Source organism: Odontesthes bonariensis, chromosome 5 (genome assembly GCF_027942865.1).
Source record: "Odontesthes bonariensis isolate fOdoBon6 chromosome 5, fOdoBon6.hap1, whole genome shotgun sequence".
NCBI classification, from domain to species: domain Eukaryota; kingdom Metazoa; phylum Chordata; class Actinopteri; order Atheriniformes; family Atherinopsidae; genus Odontesthes; species Odontesthes bonariensis.
In genome coordinates, this window is record NC_134510.1 from 16,696,380 (window position 1) to 16,713,100 (window position 16,721).

The following is a 16,721-nucleotide window of genomic DNA, read 5'->3' on the forward strand; positions in this document are numbered from 1 at the left end:
TTGCTGGAGTAGTGTTGTGGCAGCGTGCACAAAGTGCTTAAAATCAGCCATTGTCCAGATACGCTCAACAGCCAATCAGAATGATCTCTCTCACTGAATGACCCGATGGTGATCCAAAATGCTGAATTCTTTGAGAAATCGCTGACAGGATGTAAATGGTGTATTACACCGTGAAAAGATGAGAGAGACAGATGTTCCAGAGGCTGATAGTCAGTTTGATGAATAAGGGCCTTTAGTGAGGCAGCATGAGAGAAGGATAGCTGCCTGTGCCCCCTCATACAAGCTGAGGGCAATGTTTGATTTAGGGTTTTCTCTCCCAAATCTCAAATCCCTCCGCAGTGGACGCAGGTAGAATTGGGCTCCAGCTCAACTGGGCATCAACAGGAATACAAAAATACAACCGAGTGTACATGAAAAAGTAGCATAATCAATGCTCTGGGTCAGTTTTGGGTAAGATCGTTTCTCCAGATGTACAGTAGCCGTTTACACATGATACTGAGCACACTGACGAAAAGGGGATTCAAAACTTGGATTTCAAGGAGGCAGATGGGAGCATTCTAGTCTCTTATTTTCCCGTGAACTGTAAATATTCCCAGCAGGAAAAGTGATACATTATTAGTGATGGCTGCGGTTCACATAAGAGAGACCCTGCTGTTATGCATGCTGCGTCACTGACCCTGTGTCCTGGGACACTCAATGGAACTCTGGCATCATTAATTCAGCCTGTGTTTTCAAGTCAAAATGTCTGCCATGAAAAAGGTCTACTGATAGTGCTGTCTTTATACTGTTAAAATATGTGCACCACAACAAAAGAGGCTCATGTTTGATGTAAGATTTAAATGTTTATCTCGTGGATTTGACACTACAGACTGAATGTAGATGAAGCCAGGAGAGTGATGGAGCTTTTAAGTATGAGTGAATTTGTTTTCCTGTATGTTTAAAAGCTGCCACTGTCTATAGAAACAACGCAATAATCTACACTTGGTGTGAAAATTGCAGTGTATTGATTCATGCTCGATTTGAGAGCATTCATCAAGCTGTGAATGAAAAAGACGCCATGCTGATAATCAGACCATTACTTGGTAGACAGTTTAATGACTAAGCGGTAGATACAAATACCTGTTTGTCATGTGCAATGATCCAGAGCAACGTACCTCGTATTTGTCCGAGTACTGTGCTCCGAATCATTGCAGAGGGCGAACAGGGGAACAGTGAACCACTGTTATTTGGTGTGCTGAATGACAGTGATCTCCGGATCATTATGGTTTGTCGCCGAATTAAAAAAAAGAAATGTTAACAAGATTAAGATGTTAATATAAACTTTATCAAAGGATAAAGAGCTCAATACTTCAATCATATGTTAATCTTAATATGTTAAGTTTTAGAGATGAATTAAACATGATTAGATGTGATATTAACAGAGCGGTGCTGGCAGTGCTGCATCAGATCAAGCACCCCCTATTAACAGATAAATGCTTCTACAGATCTGACTCACCTGACTCAAGCACGCTAAGTCACCACTTTCAGTTTGATGCATGGGTGTGATTACTGATGAGAGCTGCCTGGGCAATGTAACTCCATCTTCTGCAAGGCCTGATCTGTTGGTTCGGCTCTTCTGAGTTAAAGGAATTATGACTATTACTGACTATCGCGAAGCCAGCTCCTCTGGCCTGCTCACGTATAACTCAGCAATTATATTCATTGTTTTTTCATTTATTTAAGGTTTGCAAAAGTAAATCTGGGAATAAAAAGCTCTGGATTCACACCACTCGGAAAACTCACAACGAGCTAATGTCAGCTCGTCATAGCTTTTTGTGCAAAGGTCATCCGTTACAGGTACAGCACGCCTCAGAAGAACAAGCTGTCCAGGTCACAAGCACTGGCTGGCTGATGCCTCAGAAGGTAACTTGTTTCAGAAAGTGGATGATCTGAGAAGTGCATTATTTAACTGTAAAATATGCAAAGCTACTCTAGTGCAGTCCCAAAATAACAACATAGAGCTGGATGTGTCCCCTTTAAATACTTAAATCTAAAAAGCCTTTTGCATACACTGTCAAAAGACATGTAGATTTTGTGATAGCGTGGAACTGAATTGGTAGTTCAGTTCAATTTTAACCATACACTGACAAATCATAACAACGGTCATCAAACTTATAATCCCATTCATTGACACAGCAGCTTAATTGACACATTATAGTAAACATTTCAACCATAAAATAAGCAGTTACCTCAGGTGATGCAAAACCTAAATATTCCCAGTCCCACGTTCCACCAGCAAAACTGTCAAAAAGAGACGAGAGAGAACTGTTAATATGAGCCCGATTGAGAGTCGACATTGTTTTGGGACTTTTTCCATGAAACATTTTTATAGAGCTGCCTTTCTTTACTTCACCTGCGACTGGGGGCTTCGGGAGAGTCGTTTGGGGCCACTCCCCTTGCTACTGAGGCCAGGAACTCCTGTCTCTTCTGTTGTACCAGACACGCCGCACGGATGATTTTGTGGCGCGGCGTCCGCAGGTAGGGCCTGTTAACCTTTTGCGCTAAGTCCTCAGTGACCATCTCCAAGTCCGTCTGGGGGCAGATAAACAGACAACGGGCGAAAAGATTTCTTGAGACACATTTTAAAGTAAATAAAAATAATATTTATATACGACTAATGTTTTATTTAACAGGGTTTGGCTCCAAAAAGTTTTTTTCTTCTTTTTTTTTTTAAACACTGTAAAGGGGCAGTATGCATTAAGATGGCACCCAGTGCAGGTCTTCTGTCCTGATATAGAGCATAATCGGTTTTTGGAAGCCAAGAATTCACCTTACAAGTTTGACTCTGTTGGGCACGAAAGCAGCAACTAGTAGATGTCTTATAATGTTAAGTGCATTCAGCATCATCTGTAAGTTTTTAGCTTTCGTCTTGATGGAAAAAGCACGCGGGCTGCACGGTGGTGTGGTGGTTAGCACTGTCGCCTCACAGCAAGTAGGTTCCAGGTTCAACTCCCGGCTGGGGCCTTTCTGTGTGGAGTTTGCATGTTCTCCCCATGTATGCGTGGGTTCTCTCCGGGTACTCCGGCTTCCTCCCACTGTCCAAAAACATGCATGTTAAGTTAATTGGTGTCTCTAAATTGTCCTTAGGAGTGAGCGTGTATGGTTGTTTGTCTTGTGTGACCCTGTGATGGACTGGCGGCCTGTCCAGGGTGTACCCTGCCTCTCGCCCATTGACTGCTGGGATAGGCTCCAGCCCCCCCGCGACCCAACCGACGGATTCAGCGGTATAGAAAAAGCACGCTTTAACTGGCGTTGGCCGATACTTTCACTATTATGTTAATACAAAATCTCTTTCTCCGTGCTCATTCTGTGCTGGAGCTTTCGGGGGTTTCATTTACCAGCACTGAAAAGTGATTGGCTATCAAAGTACCACATCTAGCTCATTTGAATCTCAGACCTGCACAGAATTCTTCCTCTTCAAAGGAGCAATACAGAAACACCTCCCTTGTGACAAACTCTGCACAGATCCAAGTCAATATAGTCGAGATCTGACATGTCATGGGACATAAACTGAGGAAAACTATTTTAATTGGAGAAGGTCATTAAGTTTGCTTCATTTACTATTATGTTCCCATAATACTGCGTTCAAAGACATTAAAAGTTGCCCTAGGAATAAACGACATTTAGGTCAGCTGTTATGTAAATCAACTTTTTTTACATACAAACCTTTAAGATACTGTTAACCCTATGGAAGCATCACCCACTTATTTTACAGTATGTGAGAAATTTAATTATACTCTACATTCTGTATCTATACTGGCAATCATGAATTATAAAACATAATGTGTGGGTATGACTGAGGCAGATGGTGAAGATCATGAAGAAGAAAGCTTTTGCCTCCCCATCTCTAATGGCCCACATAAGAACATTTGTCTTTCTTCACAGTAAGTAGCCTTGAAACCTGCATAAGCTCGTAGATCTCTTTCTTTGTGCTTTTGGGCTCCAGAAAGAACCCATAAGGATAAGAGCACTTGAGGATGCGGCGAGTCTTAAGCAGTTCTAGGACTGCATCTTCAATGAATGTCGTGTCAGGTGGGCCTCCTTCCCCTGAAAGAGACAAAGAAAGAGAGTCCAGTGACATAAAAAAAATTAACACGTCCCATAATCTAATCGCAATGACTTCACTTCACGACAAAAAGTCCAACAAATATTTGATATTATACAACTGGGCTGCTGACTGGCATCTGTGATGTGTAGATTAGTGAAATAAAGAACTGTGAAAACATAGAAAATATCTTGAATTTTTTTTTTTTTTTTTTTTTTTTTTTTTAACTAGACATTTCTATTTCTGATTAACCAAAATAAAAACACAAAGTGACCAAGGAGAATAACCTTTAATAAAGGTTTTGAATTTTAACTGCTGTCAGAACAAAAGTTGTCATTGTTAAACAAAATGAAATTGCCTTTGCAGATAATGGTTAAGTATGTCTACACGATTACTCACAAACAATCGTCTTGTTACTTACAGCTACTTAACCTGCTAGATGCTAAAACTACGGCCACTACAGCAAAACACACAAATTCTATTGGGATTTCTTCCAGGTGCCAGCCTCCCAAAACTCAATGTCAGAGGACTAGATTAAGTTGCAGCTCCATTTTTCAGTAAAGATTGACACTGCTACGGTAGACTGCACACTCACTTCCGCTCAGGGCTCGACTGAGTTGCTCCATCTTCTCTTTGGCAGTTTTTAATAGGCGCTGCTCAAGCTATTGTGAGGAAGAAAGAACGCTTTGTGATGAAGTAACAGCATTGTGGAAATTCTACCCAAGCAAACAGTTTCCTGAACAACAAATTTCAATTCATTAACAACAATTGGAGCAGCAAACTTTATTATTGTAGACTAGATAAACCATATTTTTAACACTGTAAAAATTGACAGATGTGAGGGATGTCCCTCCTGAGACAAGCTACCTCTGCCCAATGTCCCTGTATGCTTGCCTGTAAAATATGCAAAGCAGGCATCAGCCCCATTTACCTGATAGCTGTGCTCGTGGTTCTTGAAGCGAGTGTAGTAGTGCATAAAACGGTCAAGTTCCTGAAAACTCTTGTGGTTCTTCTCTGCCTGCAAAATCGTGACAAGATGCGATCACAGTTAGCAAACTCCTGAACACGTTGTTCCCCCTCAGAGAAGTGTAAATACTCCAGTTGTAAGCAGTCAAAGTCGAGTAGTGTTGCATGAGAACTTGTGATTGGGATGGATGCAAGAGAAAGCTAAGAATGAACCTGTTGGAGTTGGAATCGATTCCGTGTGGGTGTGTTTTTGCAAAGGTTTTGTTTTTTTTGGAGTGTATAAGCACACAGCGCAGGCGCTCCTCTATGCATGTGACTGGATCAATATCCGCTTCCACCTGGAAAATTTCCTCTGACTGCCTTGCAATGAATTGCACACGTTTCTGATTCGGTTCACTACCTTGTTGTTGCTTCCAGAAATGACAGGTTTAAGGATGAGCAAACAGTGAACAAGGAGACATCTGCTTCTGCTGACAGAAATGATTGGATGCTGGGGCAATTTGTATTTATCATTTGTAAAGAAAAAAGGGGGGGGGGGTTGTGTTATGGAAAATTTACCATTTCTTTAGTCTGTTTACGGAGGGGGGTCTTTTGGGCTTGGAGAATATCAAAAAATATGTATGAAAAGTTACACTCCCTGGTGTAAATCAAGGGGACCCAGAACAAAATCTGATAAACGGCTGTAAGTAATATCATCTCTCTAGTCCCTATGGTAGCGAATCGCTGCAAAATTATAGTTTAGGTGGAGGTGACTCAGTTAAAAAAGCATAAAAGAAACAAGAAAATAAAATGGTGTCCAATTTGAATGCAACAGTGTGTACCTCCTCTGTCATGTCCTTCGACTGTTCCTCCACCTGTTGGATTACTTCATAACGAGTGCAGCGATAATAGCCCCCCGTTGTTGAGCTGTGCTTCTTCCACTCCTCGAGACAGATCCAGCAGAAGTCATACTTACACTACAGATGGAGAAAAGAAACATTTGTTCTGCTTCCAGTCTGCTCTGGTCAGCTGCCACGCTGAAAACTGGACAGCCAATTACTGATGCTTGTGCAGCAATACAGAGACAATCAACATATTGAAACACAGCTCAAATGATGTAGTGCCGAACATCATAAGCAGAATTATTGTCCTAATTAGAATCAAGGGTGTTGATAAATTAAAAAGTCCCTAAACCCACAAAAGTAACCTATTTACTTAGAATCTTATCTATTTGTTTTTTAACAAATGACCGTTTCCAAGTTAACTCTCTCCTGTAGTCGCCAATAAAGCGCTTTCCATACACACACTGCAGTCCTGAAATGTTCTCGAGTGAGAATGGATGTCGGGCAGAGATTTTCCACCATGCCCCAAGTAGTGAGTGAGTCCCCGGGGAGACCACCGTGTACTTCCAGCCAGGAGATCTCTGCATCTCCAGCAGAAAGCCTCCCGCTGGGACGTCTTTCTGTGAACAGAAACTGTGCAAAAAGTCCAGTTCAAATTGTCCACACTTTTCTCCTAAAATGCCCGGTGTGAAAACAGCTCAGGTTTCAGAAAGGCAGCTGTTTGGCTCTTGCGGTGCGTCCTTGTAGCCTGCGCTCACTGCAATTAGGATCAGCAAGTCATCGGCGAATTTGAGTCCGAGTGATTTAGCTCCCAAAGCCAGTTAGCATGAGCACCATGTTGTCCTGTAAACACTATGCTTACATGACATTTGAGAAAAAAAAAAATGCAATTTCAAAGAATTGTGGAGGCTGAGTTGGTGGTAAATAAAAGGAGAGACACAAAAATCTGCATGTGAGATGGAAAGACTTAAGAGAAAAATGTCTGACATCAGACCAGAGGAAAAAAGAAAAAAAAAAGACAATGATTCCTTGGCAACATTGAATCCATGTTTCCAAGCAACAGGGGTAAAGCTATTTCTTACCAGGTAATAACAGGTCAAGAGGCTCAGCCTTCCATGGCCTCGCAGCTTGTGAAAGCTGCTCCATTCCTCTGACACTAATCTCAATCACCAGTCAGCCTCTTTAACCAGTGGAGACAGCAACAAATCTGTCACAGACAAGAAAAAACAAAAAGGTCCTGGCTGCATGACTGCACCGCCATCCTCAGTCCATCCTGGTCGATGGTCCTTGGCTCGCTTGCCCTTCTACTTCTTGTTTTGGAAGCATAACAATTGTTTCTTTTCAGAAACTCTGCCATGCAAGGCCGCTACTTTGAGTCGTCTCCAGACCATCGGCGCAGAGGGCAGTTGGATGTCTGTCAGTGAGTTGAGTTGTGAATTGAGGAGCAGTTAAGCATCTGTCACTCAGACTAGAAACATGGAGAACTTTGTCCTCTGCAGCAATAGTTTCCCTGGAGCTCCTTCTGCAGGACAGGTCAGGGTGAAGTGACGCAGATTGAACGGCTCATGTTGGTATTTTCAGTTTTTAAGCAATTGCTTTTTATTTTTTATCCTTCTTTGTCTCTGTACTATGAAAGGCACATCATGTATCCACAAACGTGTTGAGTGGAATGCAGCAGCAAAGCAGGCTGAAGCACTCGCTACAGACTGATACATTCACACATTCTCTCACTTTGCAAACTTGCACAGATATTACGATGGAAGCTGGCTCCAGAGTACTGGAGCAAAGTTGCACTATCACATACTGCCCCCCTGGGATATCTCTGGAAAATTTCAAATCTGCAGTGTATGTGAAAACTCCTGTAGACCCCCAAATACGCCTGAGAGTCTTAAGTCATAGATATGGTGTCTGATCTTTTTCAGGGGTACTTCATACTTTTTGGAGCATACTGCAATATCAGTCAAAAGTTTGGACTCACATACACATTCAAAACGAATGCATGGGTGTGCGACTGGCACTGTACAACTTAAACAAGATGATCTGACCCAGGCATTTTTATAGTAACTCAAAACATGGATCATAGCACAGAAATGCATAACAGCGTGTCATGTGAGGTGAATGTTTGTGGAATATCCAGAGTAAAAATAGTTTGAGTCTAGAGCATATATGTGAGCTGAGAGAATCTGACAAACTGGACATTAGATTCGGACATTCATAAATCTGTGTGTCTGAATGAACATGCATTACGTTCTAATGAGATGTTTGATTACACTGAAGATGGTACTAAGATTAGATGTCCGATGCCAATGTGTAACAATACTGCATTTTTCATACAGTCACACTAATAGTTTCCTCAATAAGAATATGAGATAAGAATTCTTCCCATGATTCGGGCAGAAATAGCCGACATGGTAAAACAGTCGCTTAACCACATTGGTAGGACAGGTGTGTGGAAGCTCCCTGCTTTCTTCTCACCTTTGCACACTGCATGTGATTGCAACCCTCATTTTTCTGTATTGGAGACCTGCAATTGGCACAGGCTTTAGAGTTGGTGAGCATCCATAAGCAGTTGGCTGCATCCTCGTAAGCTTCACTCACACCAGCCACTTGAATAGGAACAAGGGGCAGGTAAACACAACAAATAAAGGCATAATGAGAGAATGAGAATGACTATTACCACAGCATCAATACAGCCACTGCACTGAGTGGAAAATTGCCCTCCCTGACCAATGTGTATTGCTTATATATTTTGTCAACAACTCTCAAGACATGCATGCACCCAGTCACTCACACACACACACACACACACACACACACACACACACACACACACACACACACACACACACACACACACACACTCAAAAGGAATAATTGGCTATTATCAAAGCACCCCTGTTGGTCGTTTGAAATGCCAAGATAAAACAGAATCTTGGGAAATTGAAGGAGGAGATGGTTCCAAAACAAAATAATTGCTTTTATCTTTCAACTGTCGCATCAACAAGGTGGCACTTAGGAGCAATTTGGGGTATTTTAAATCATCTATTGCATTGGTTACAGGCCAATTACTGCTTCTAAGCAGGGTGTACTTTCAGCGAGTGGGTTGTTCTTTTTAATTAATAATTCATCATCAAAATGGCAGATTTTAATTGGTCTCGCACAAAATAGTTTGTAACTACGATGGTTGAATTTCAGGGAATTTGGCTTTTAATCAATCACTTGTCTGCAAACCCCAGAAAATGTGAGTAAGTCAGGAAAATGGTTATTAACCTCAACCTTTCTGTAATAACAATTAATCATCTGGTAATTGAATTTTCAGTTCTACTGGTACAAAGATCAGGAAAAGAGATGGCAGAACAGATAGAATTAAAGCATATAGTTGTGTAATCTGTTATAATGTCACAAATGCAACACACTGAAAAACTGAAACGGGCAAAACAATGTAAATACTCACATTCCTCAGGTTTCATCTCATTGACCTTCTGTAGCCACAACTTCCAGGTCTCGCAATCACAGGGCTCATGGGCCTCACCTCGACACTCCCTTGAATACATACAGAGATGTGAAGCAGGGAAAACTGCCATTCTGTTTCTTGAATAAACAATATTACAATAAATGTTGAGCACACGATAACAGAGGTCTCAAAACAATTGCTGTGCAGCCTGTAACCATCTTTCGACCACACACCCTCTTCATTCTATGGGAATTATAAAAGATGAACTTGCGTTAGATCTATTTCTCTAAAGAAAGTCAGTGTAAATTAAACTCCTGAGTGAACCCTCCAGCCACTTTTAAGAACCATAAAACAAAGTGAGGTGCACTGAGGTACTATCATTATTATGAGGTAGGATTAATTGTGGGGGGATGGAGATTATAAAACAAGACGGGAAGGGATCTGCAGGTGGAATGTGCAGGGTTATTTACATAGAGAACAGAAGGTGGATATGTGCTCTCCTGGCATTGTACATGCTGCCAAGCTAGCACACAGATCTAACATAAGTACCTGCACACAGAAAATTAATGAATGTTGGATTTGACTTAAAGTAACACAAGATCATTTTGCAAATTCTTCTGCTCTTTGCCTCTCCCTACAGTTGTGGAATGGGAAACCACCGTCATAAAAACAAATATCTGTGTCAACCCTGCAAATGTACAGCCACACACATGAATTTGTTGCCATATTGAAAAGGCCACAAACACACCACGGTGTGGTGCAGGGCATAAACAGTCATAAACTACTCCAAGGGCTCTAAGGGCAGTTTCAGACCCGGGAGGGTGCATAAAAAAAGGCAGTGCACTTCAGATAGAGTCAGAAGCACATGGTTTTACTTGTTCATGAGCAGTATATGATTTAGCACTAAATACCAACCAGCAGAACAGGTGGCCCTTCCCGCAATCTACAGCAGGTGCCCGAAGCTGGGGGAAGCTTAAAGCGTCTGAAGTGGAGGACCCGGGGCCCTGGGTGTTCAGTCTCACTGCTCGCTCACATCCTGCCTCAGGACACCATCGGATCGCTGGATTGTTTTCCACAAACGCCTGTCACCAAAAGAAGAAAAGATATTTCAAATGAGTGAGCAACTCAACGTTACATATGTCGTTGAAGTGATTGGGCAAATTTAGAACGATATTTTGTAGATAATAATTTTACACATGAGTTTAATTAACCCTTTGAATATTGCAATGTATATTTAAGTGAAGAGAGCTGTTGCAATTATCCTCCACCTTGCTGCGTGGGTGATAGAGCTGGGTCAAATAGTCGACGTATTCGACTTATTCAACGTCATAAATTCGTCGACATGAATAATTCGCGTCGATGCGTCGCAAATTATTTATTTTTTTTTTGGTTGAAGTCCCCGTTCCAAAACGACCTACTAGATGAACTCACATGAGTCGGGGCCAGGTCGGGACTGATGCGCCGCGCGCAGCCGTCTGCGTCAGTGACGTGTTACGTTAGGCGTTTAGCGCCACATTCAGCAACAAAACAAAACAAAACAAAACGGTAAAAGTAAGGAGAGAAAAAAAAACACCACAAAGAAGCTAATATGGAGAGCGGGGAGGCCACCGTGTTCATGGTCTGCATGATGGTGATATTAATCATGGACGATCACATCAGGCGTCTAATATCGAGGCTGGAAAAGCACACAGAGAGAGTCAGGATCGAGCGCAGGCCATACTTTTTCATTTCATGAAGGAAGAAAGGAGAGCAGAGCGCTGCAGACAAAGGAGACAACATGTAAGTTTAACTTATTAAACACCCGCCGGTTGTGTCCGTGTTGTATGAGTAAACATTTCAACCGTGATAGCATAACAAGGGGCGTAAATTGAGCCTCAATCGTTAGATTAATCGTAAAATTAGTCGACTAATCGAAAAAATAATCTCTAGATTAATCGTTTGAAAAATAATCGTTTGGGACAGCTCTAGTGGGTGACCATCAGCAAACCAAATGCAACAGTGCTGCCCTATTTAGTGATCAATTCAGTCTCAAACTTGACCCAAAAACAAGGGGGGGTAGATATGATACAACTTTAAAGAAATATTCTTGTTTTCAGGTCAACTCAAATAAAAAACTAAAATGATCAACTATTTTCAGGATGTACATCTTATACTTTCAATTAAGGGGCCACAGTTATTGTTAAACTTGAGTTCACAACCAATGTGAATAAAAACCCATTAACTTGAACCACTTTTGTAATGTTAATCATGTATTTTCAAAATTTTGAGCAGAGGGGTCACACTTCAGTGACCATCTGCTTTTCATCTTTTTAGTAGCTGGTGTTCTGAAATAGTTACTATTAGTTACTGGGGATACTTAATGTAATCATAAATGTACCTTAATGTCAAACTGGAGGTAACGCCTGTCCATCTCCCTTGACACCACACTTTCTATGACTTCCACTGGCACTTGCTGGTAACAGTCGTAGGCTGGGCAGAAAATGTTGTGGGCTTCTCCCTCCTGGATCTTTAGATTTAGAAACCTACACAAGCATAGATATATATCAGGCAGCAATGAAGAACATGGTAAAAACAACACAAAACAAACAAACAAACAAACAAACAAACAAACAAAAAAAAGGTCAACACAGTGTAGTTAGTAACACTAAAGTTTAGTATCAGAATCTGCAGGGCAAACCAAATGATTACTTACCCTTCCCAGCATGCTCTGCAGAACTCATGGCCACAGGACATGTCAACAGATTCCTCAAAGACAGAGATGGAAGACATGCAGATACCGCACTGCAAGATAAAACGGAGAACAGGACATTTATCAACAAGGCCACCATTATTTAAAGCTATAATGTGTAATATTTCACGTTGTCTATTAACAAATTTGAGTCTTATCATTCACAAGTATTACGTCAATCGTTATTAATTACCTCCATCACAAAAGTGCAGTGTTCTTATATTCTTTATATTCAGCATGCGAATGTACATAACAGTGTTACACCCCAATGAATGTCTCCATGTCGCTCCGCCATTTTAAAACTACGGGATTTGTAGAAGGAATGTCATCAGTTTTGCCCTTTCCGTATCGAAATGTGGAAACGGTTGAGGTAATACTTGTGAATGATAAGACTCAAATTTGTTAATAGACAACGTGAAATATTACACATTTTAGCTTTAAGCCTGCTTTAATCACTAAATAAGCTGTTATCATTTCCAAAGGCCCGTGCATACAACTGCTTGCATGCATTGCTTTATTATAATTTCTAAATCAGCATTTATCAAGGTGTACATCACCTTGATAAATGTTTTTATGTCTGAAATTCCACAGCCTGGAAATATGCTGACATCCGCAAAAAGTCTTGTGATGGGTTCCCGTTCCCGTCCATTGGAACGTAACAGATGGGAAAGTTCAGCCTTGAACGAGACGATATGCAAGTTTACTAAACACAACAGTAGCGCTAGTTTTCTGAAAAGAAAACTATGCCAAAATTATGACCACTCCTAACTCTGTGGCTCACTGATGGCTTTTCAGTTAGCAGATGTAGTTTCTCACACCCACAGAAACATGAACCCCAAACAAACAGGGACAAACACGGGCCTTGTTAGAGTAGAAGACCGACCCACAGAGAAGACAAAGAGAAGGCAGTGTGCTCCAACAATCAAAGTATTGATTTGTGAATGAGCAGAATGTGATATAATCAACTGTAAGCTATAAAAGAGCCCTTGAGTGCACTCTGTTGATTGGCAGAGTACAGTTTCAAGTCATGGCTTTTCAGACAAAAGCTAATGTCAGATAAATGTAAAACAATTTGTAAGAAGATAATTGACAAATCAAGTCTGTCAGCTTCAGCAATCATCCATCAAGTGTTTACTTCGCAAACCATTTACAGAAATGAATATGCCTCCAACAACCAGTCAAGTCCAAGATTATTTTCAATAACTGCCCAGTTCAATTATTTATCGTACCAGTCAAAGGTTTTGGGCCCATCAACCCTTTTCCTTGAGCACACAGCAACAGTTACACTTGTGTGTGCACCCTTGCAGACAAGATTAGCCAGTTCAATACCATAGAATCAATAACTCGGTTATCAAATGCTTTGTGTTTTATAAAAAGACAGACAGTTGCAATGGAGTGCTTTTTCTTTTTTCCCCCCGATGGTCTCAATCATTTGTCCAAAAAAAAGAAAAGAAAGAATCTTGCATAAAAACACTATGTCAGAAATTATATTAATATTCACTTCAGTTCTGAACTTCAGCTTGGGGATCAGTCCTCTGGTATGTACACTAAGGACTGCTAGCATTATAATTCAAGGAGATAATAAAGTATTATGAAGAAAAGTGAAAAGTGAGGAGTGAAAATTCTACTGGTGAGCAGTTTATGGGCACAATGCCAGTTACTTTTAGCCGGTACATTGCTATGCTAACAGCTCGCTCGAACTGTGCTCAGCCAGGAAAATGTGGCGCTACCTGTGGTATATTTTTTATTTGACAGTTTCGACCGATAATCACAGTTAAACGGTGCAACTTCTGGTCCTTTTATTGAAGTAGTATGACAAATTTTCCTGATTAGAGGATTAATGATAACCAAAAGTTATGGTTTGGTGTGCTCTTTGGCATTGAAATAAACTGAAGGCAACACACATTTCCACAAATATTTTGTTACTTATTTTGAAAAATCACAACACCGCATATCATTGGACACAATTCTTGTTGGAACAGTTAAGATAATTATGTACTGACATACAGTCAATACGAAAAATTACAAAAGTATTTTAAACTCAAACATGAACTGAATACTTGAAGAGTATTGAGACTAGAGCAACCTATTGTTTACTAACTTCAATTATGAATAACAGCTAGGAGTGCACTTTAAGCTTTAGAACCGCACAAAGTAAGGTCGCCTTTTATAAAAACAACAAGTTATAGATACCAAAAGCAGACTCCGTACTAGAACATAGATTTTTACAGAGAAAAAAAAACAAAAAAACAAAACACCTCTCTTAAAGCTGCTTCCTAGTAACTGAAACCAGATTAAAGCTGCAGTGATATGAAGAAGTCATTGATTGTATAACTTCATTGATTTGCGTAGCATCTCGACACATGGCACTTTTACATCCCTCTGCAACAGATCCAACAAAGAATGAGGATATTTTAACAGTATGTACTGAACCTGTGACCAAAATGAACACCCTGTATCAAATGGATCAGGGCAACACACAGATCCCATCTCACCTCTACATTTTCTTATGGGGAAACGTATGACATTTCTCACCAGAGAAGCCTCCTCATCTGTGGGCATGAGACTGATCTGGTCTGGAGAAGTGACGGAGGAGCGAGTCGTGCGAGGCGAAGGCAAGGTGTCCCACGCATTGTAGCCACTTGGAGGTGGGTTGGGCATCCGTACCCCTGAGCGTTGGCAGCACTCCTCCGCATTGCTCATCCAGGCCTCTAAGAGCTTCTCTCTGTCCCAATCTGATGAAAAAAGGAAAGGTAGAATCAAAGAGAAAGAAGAGCACCTTTTTTTAAAGCACCCTTTAGGTCATTTGACATGCTGACAAACCATGCCCGATCACATAGTGATTCTAAAAAAAAATATCACCTCTGGTCAAGAATCCCGTGGCTGAAACAAAACTGAATGTTTCAGAATATTTTTAATACCCCATCGTTTTGCCTTCAACACACATAGATGAAGCTCACCGGTAACATGTGGAAGAGTTCTGCTTGTTAAAATAAAACCCATTTTCAACTACTAAAAATGTCGTACAGGAACATTTCTTTCAACCCTCCCTGTTTTAATAAAATGCTGAATCAAAGTTCACACAATTCCCTTCGACACACTAAGCCTTTCAAACAGCCAACAACAAAGACCTGCTGCCACCTGGTTTTCTGTTTTAGAATAGCTGTTCACGAGCACAAGGACAGGTTTCAGAGCTTTTCAGTATAAATCCTGAAAGATTTGTGAATTTTGCCGGTCCAAATATTTCCCCATCCTAAAATACGGAACATGACCCGGTCAGCCGTGCAATTAGGACATTGTCGGCCTCAAGACATGCTCCACCGCCAATCAAATGCCTCAGACTCTAAATGACCCCGTTTAGAAAATTAATCTCGCAACAATTCCCCCCCATTTCCATTCAATTAAAACCAATCAATGAAAACGACCCTATCTTCACGCCTTGAGCAATTAAAAGGAGTCTGAAATGAAAAGTTTTCACATTTGGTCTCAATGTTAAAAAATGAGCAAGAAAATGCAAATTGTCAGAGGGACATATATAGACTGCCGAGCAGGCAGTTCAGCAGATAAGCAACGGGAAAAATGATAAGGAGACTGAAAAGACTAACGTGGAAATGACAGAGAAAGTTTTCCCATGTAATAAATGAGAGGCGAGCCCCAAATCCCTTTTTTCTTGGGAACAAAAATCCTGAAATACTCAAACTTTTTAAGCAGCTCGCATTCCCATGACAGAGGTGACTAAATATAGCACTGCTCTCTGAGCTTCCAGTCCTGTTTAGCTCACACAGCTCAACAAACAGATACTGTCTTCAAACAAGGTTCAAATAAACCGTGCAAGTTTTCAAAGGCTTCAAATCAAATAGTGTTTTAAACACTTGAAGCCAGTCATACACCTTATATGAGCGAGCTGGTGGCTCGAGGCAGCAATACTCTAAATCAGTTTCACTTCATTTAGAAACTCACATTCAGCGTGTCATTCATTACGTGTGACTGGGAAGAAAACAAGTTACCGATCTTTTGTTTAGGAGCAGAAAACGTAATGCTGTGAATGCAGTTTGATCAATGCCACTCTGCTGCTGAAACTATTGTTTCCAGTTAAAAGAGAAACAGGGCACAGAGTTGTGAAATAAGCAATAAATGGCAATTCTGTCACTCTGGCAATGTCAGTCTACATGAGCAACAACATTTCAGGACAGGTCGTACATAAAAATATTATCAACCGGAAGTCAAGTATATCAAGTGTGTGATATTTGCATTTTCAGCATGCTGCACAATGTTTACGAAATAAATGTCTGATCTAAACACAAATAAAATAAAGAATTAACATCATTTTCCCTCCAAAGGTGAACTGTGAAGCGGAGTTTGCTTGACCAGCATAATCCATCAGTGGAAAAAGGCTTTGGCCAGGATCAGATATGACATGTTATCACACGATGAAGAGATTAGGTCTAAATGAGAACAACCTAGTGAGAAAGTGACAGCGGTTTCTTTGAACCTCTGACATCCATTGTCTGCTGTTCCTTTTGCTTTTTAAATGTGTGGAGTCATCATGCCAAAAAGCACTCTGAGGCCTTCACAAGACAAGGAGTGGATGTCTTTGAGTCTGGCAAGTGAATTATGTGAACACCAGATTTTCAGAATAGGATTTGCTGCGACTTGAAAAAAAGCATC

At 40.8% G+C, this 16,721-nt stretch overlaps 1 protein-coding gene across 2 annotated transcripts in view; it reads right to left on the minus strand.

Annotated features, from left to right (window-relative positions):
• LOC142379794 (ankyrin repeat and IBR domain-containing protein 1-like) overlaps positions 1-16,721 on the minus strand; it is a 36,154-nt gene that overhangs the window by 10,151 nt on the left and 9,282 nt on the right. For both annotated transcript variants that reach the window (XM_075465067.1, XM_075465068.1), the window contains exons 6-17: positions 14,589-14,788; positions 12,018-12,106; positions 11,703-11,847; positions 10,241-10,407; positions 9,326-9,414; positions 8,347-8,477; positions 5,872-6,006; positions 5,016-5,102; positions 4,680-4,746; positions 3,941-4,086; positions 2,393-2,571; positions 2,229-2,280 (exon numbers count right to left, since the gene is read on the minus strand). In XM_075465067.1, coding sequence (XP_075321182.1) covers positions 2,229-2,280; positions 2,393-2,571; positions 3,941-4,086; positions 4,680-4,746; positions 5,016-5,102; positions 5,872-6,006; positions 8,347-8,477; positions 9,326-9,414; positions 10,241-10,407; positions 11,703-11,847; positions 12,018-12,106; positions 14,589-14,788 — 1,487 coding nt within the window. The remainder of the gene's footprint in view (positions 1-2,228; positions 2,281-2,392; positions 2,572-3,940; positions 4,087-4,679; positions 4,747-5,015; positions 5,103-5,871; positions 6,007-8,346; positions 8,478-9,325; positions 9,415-10,240; positions 10,408-11,702; positions 11,848-12,017; positions 12,107-14,588; positions 14,789-16,721) is intronic.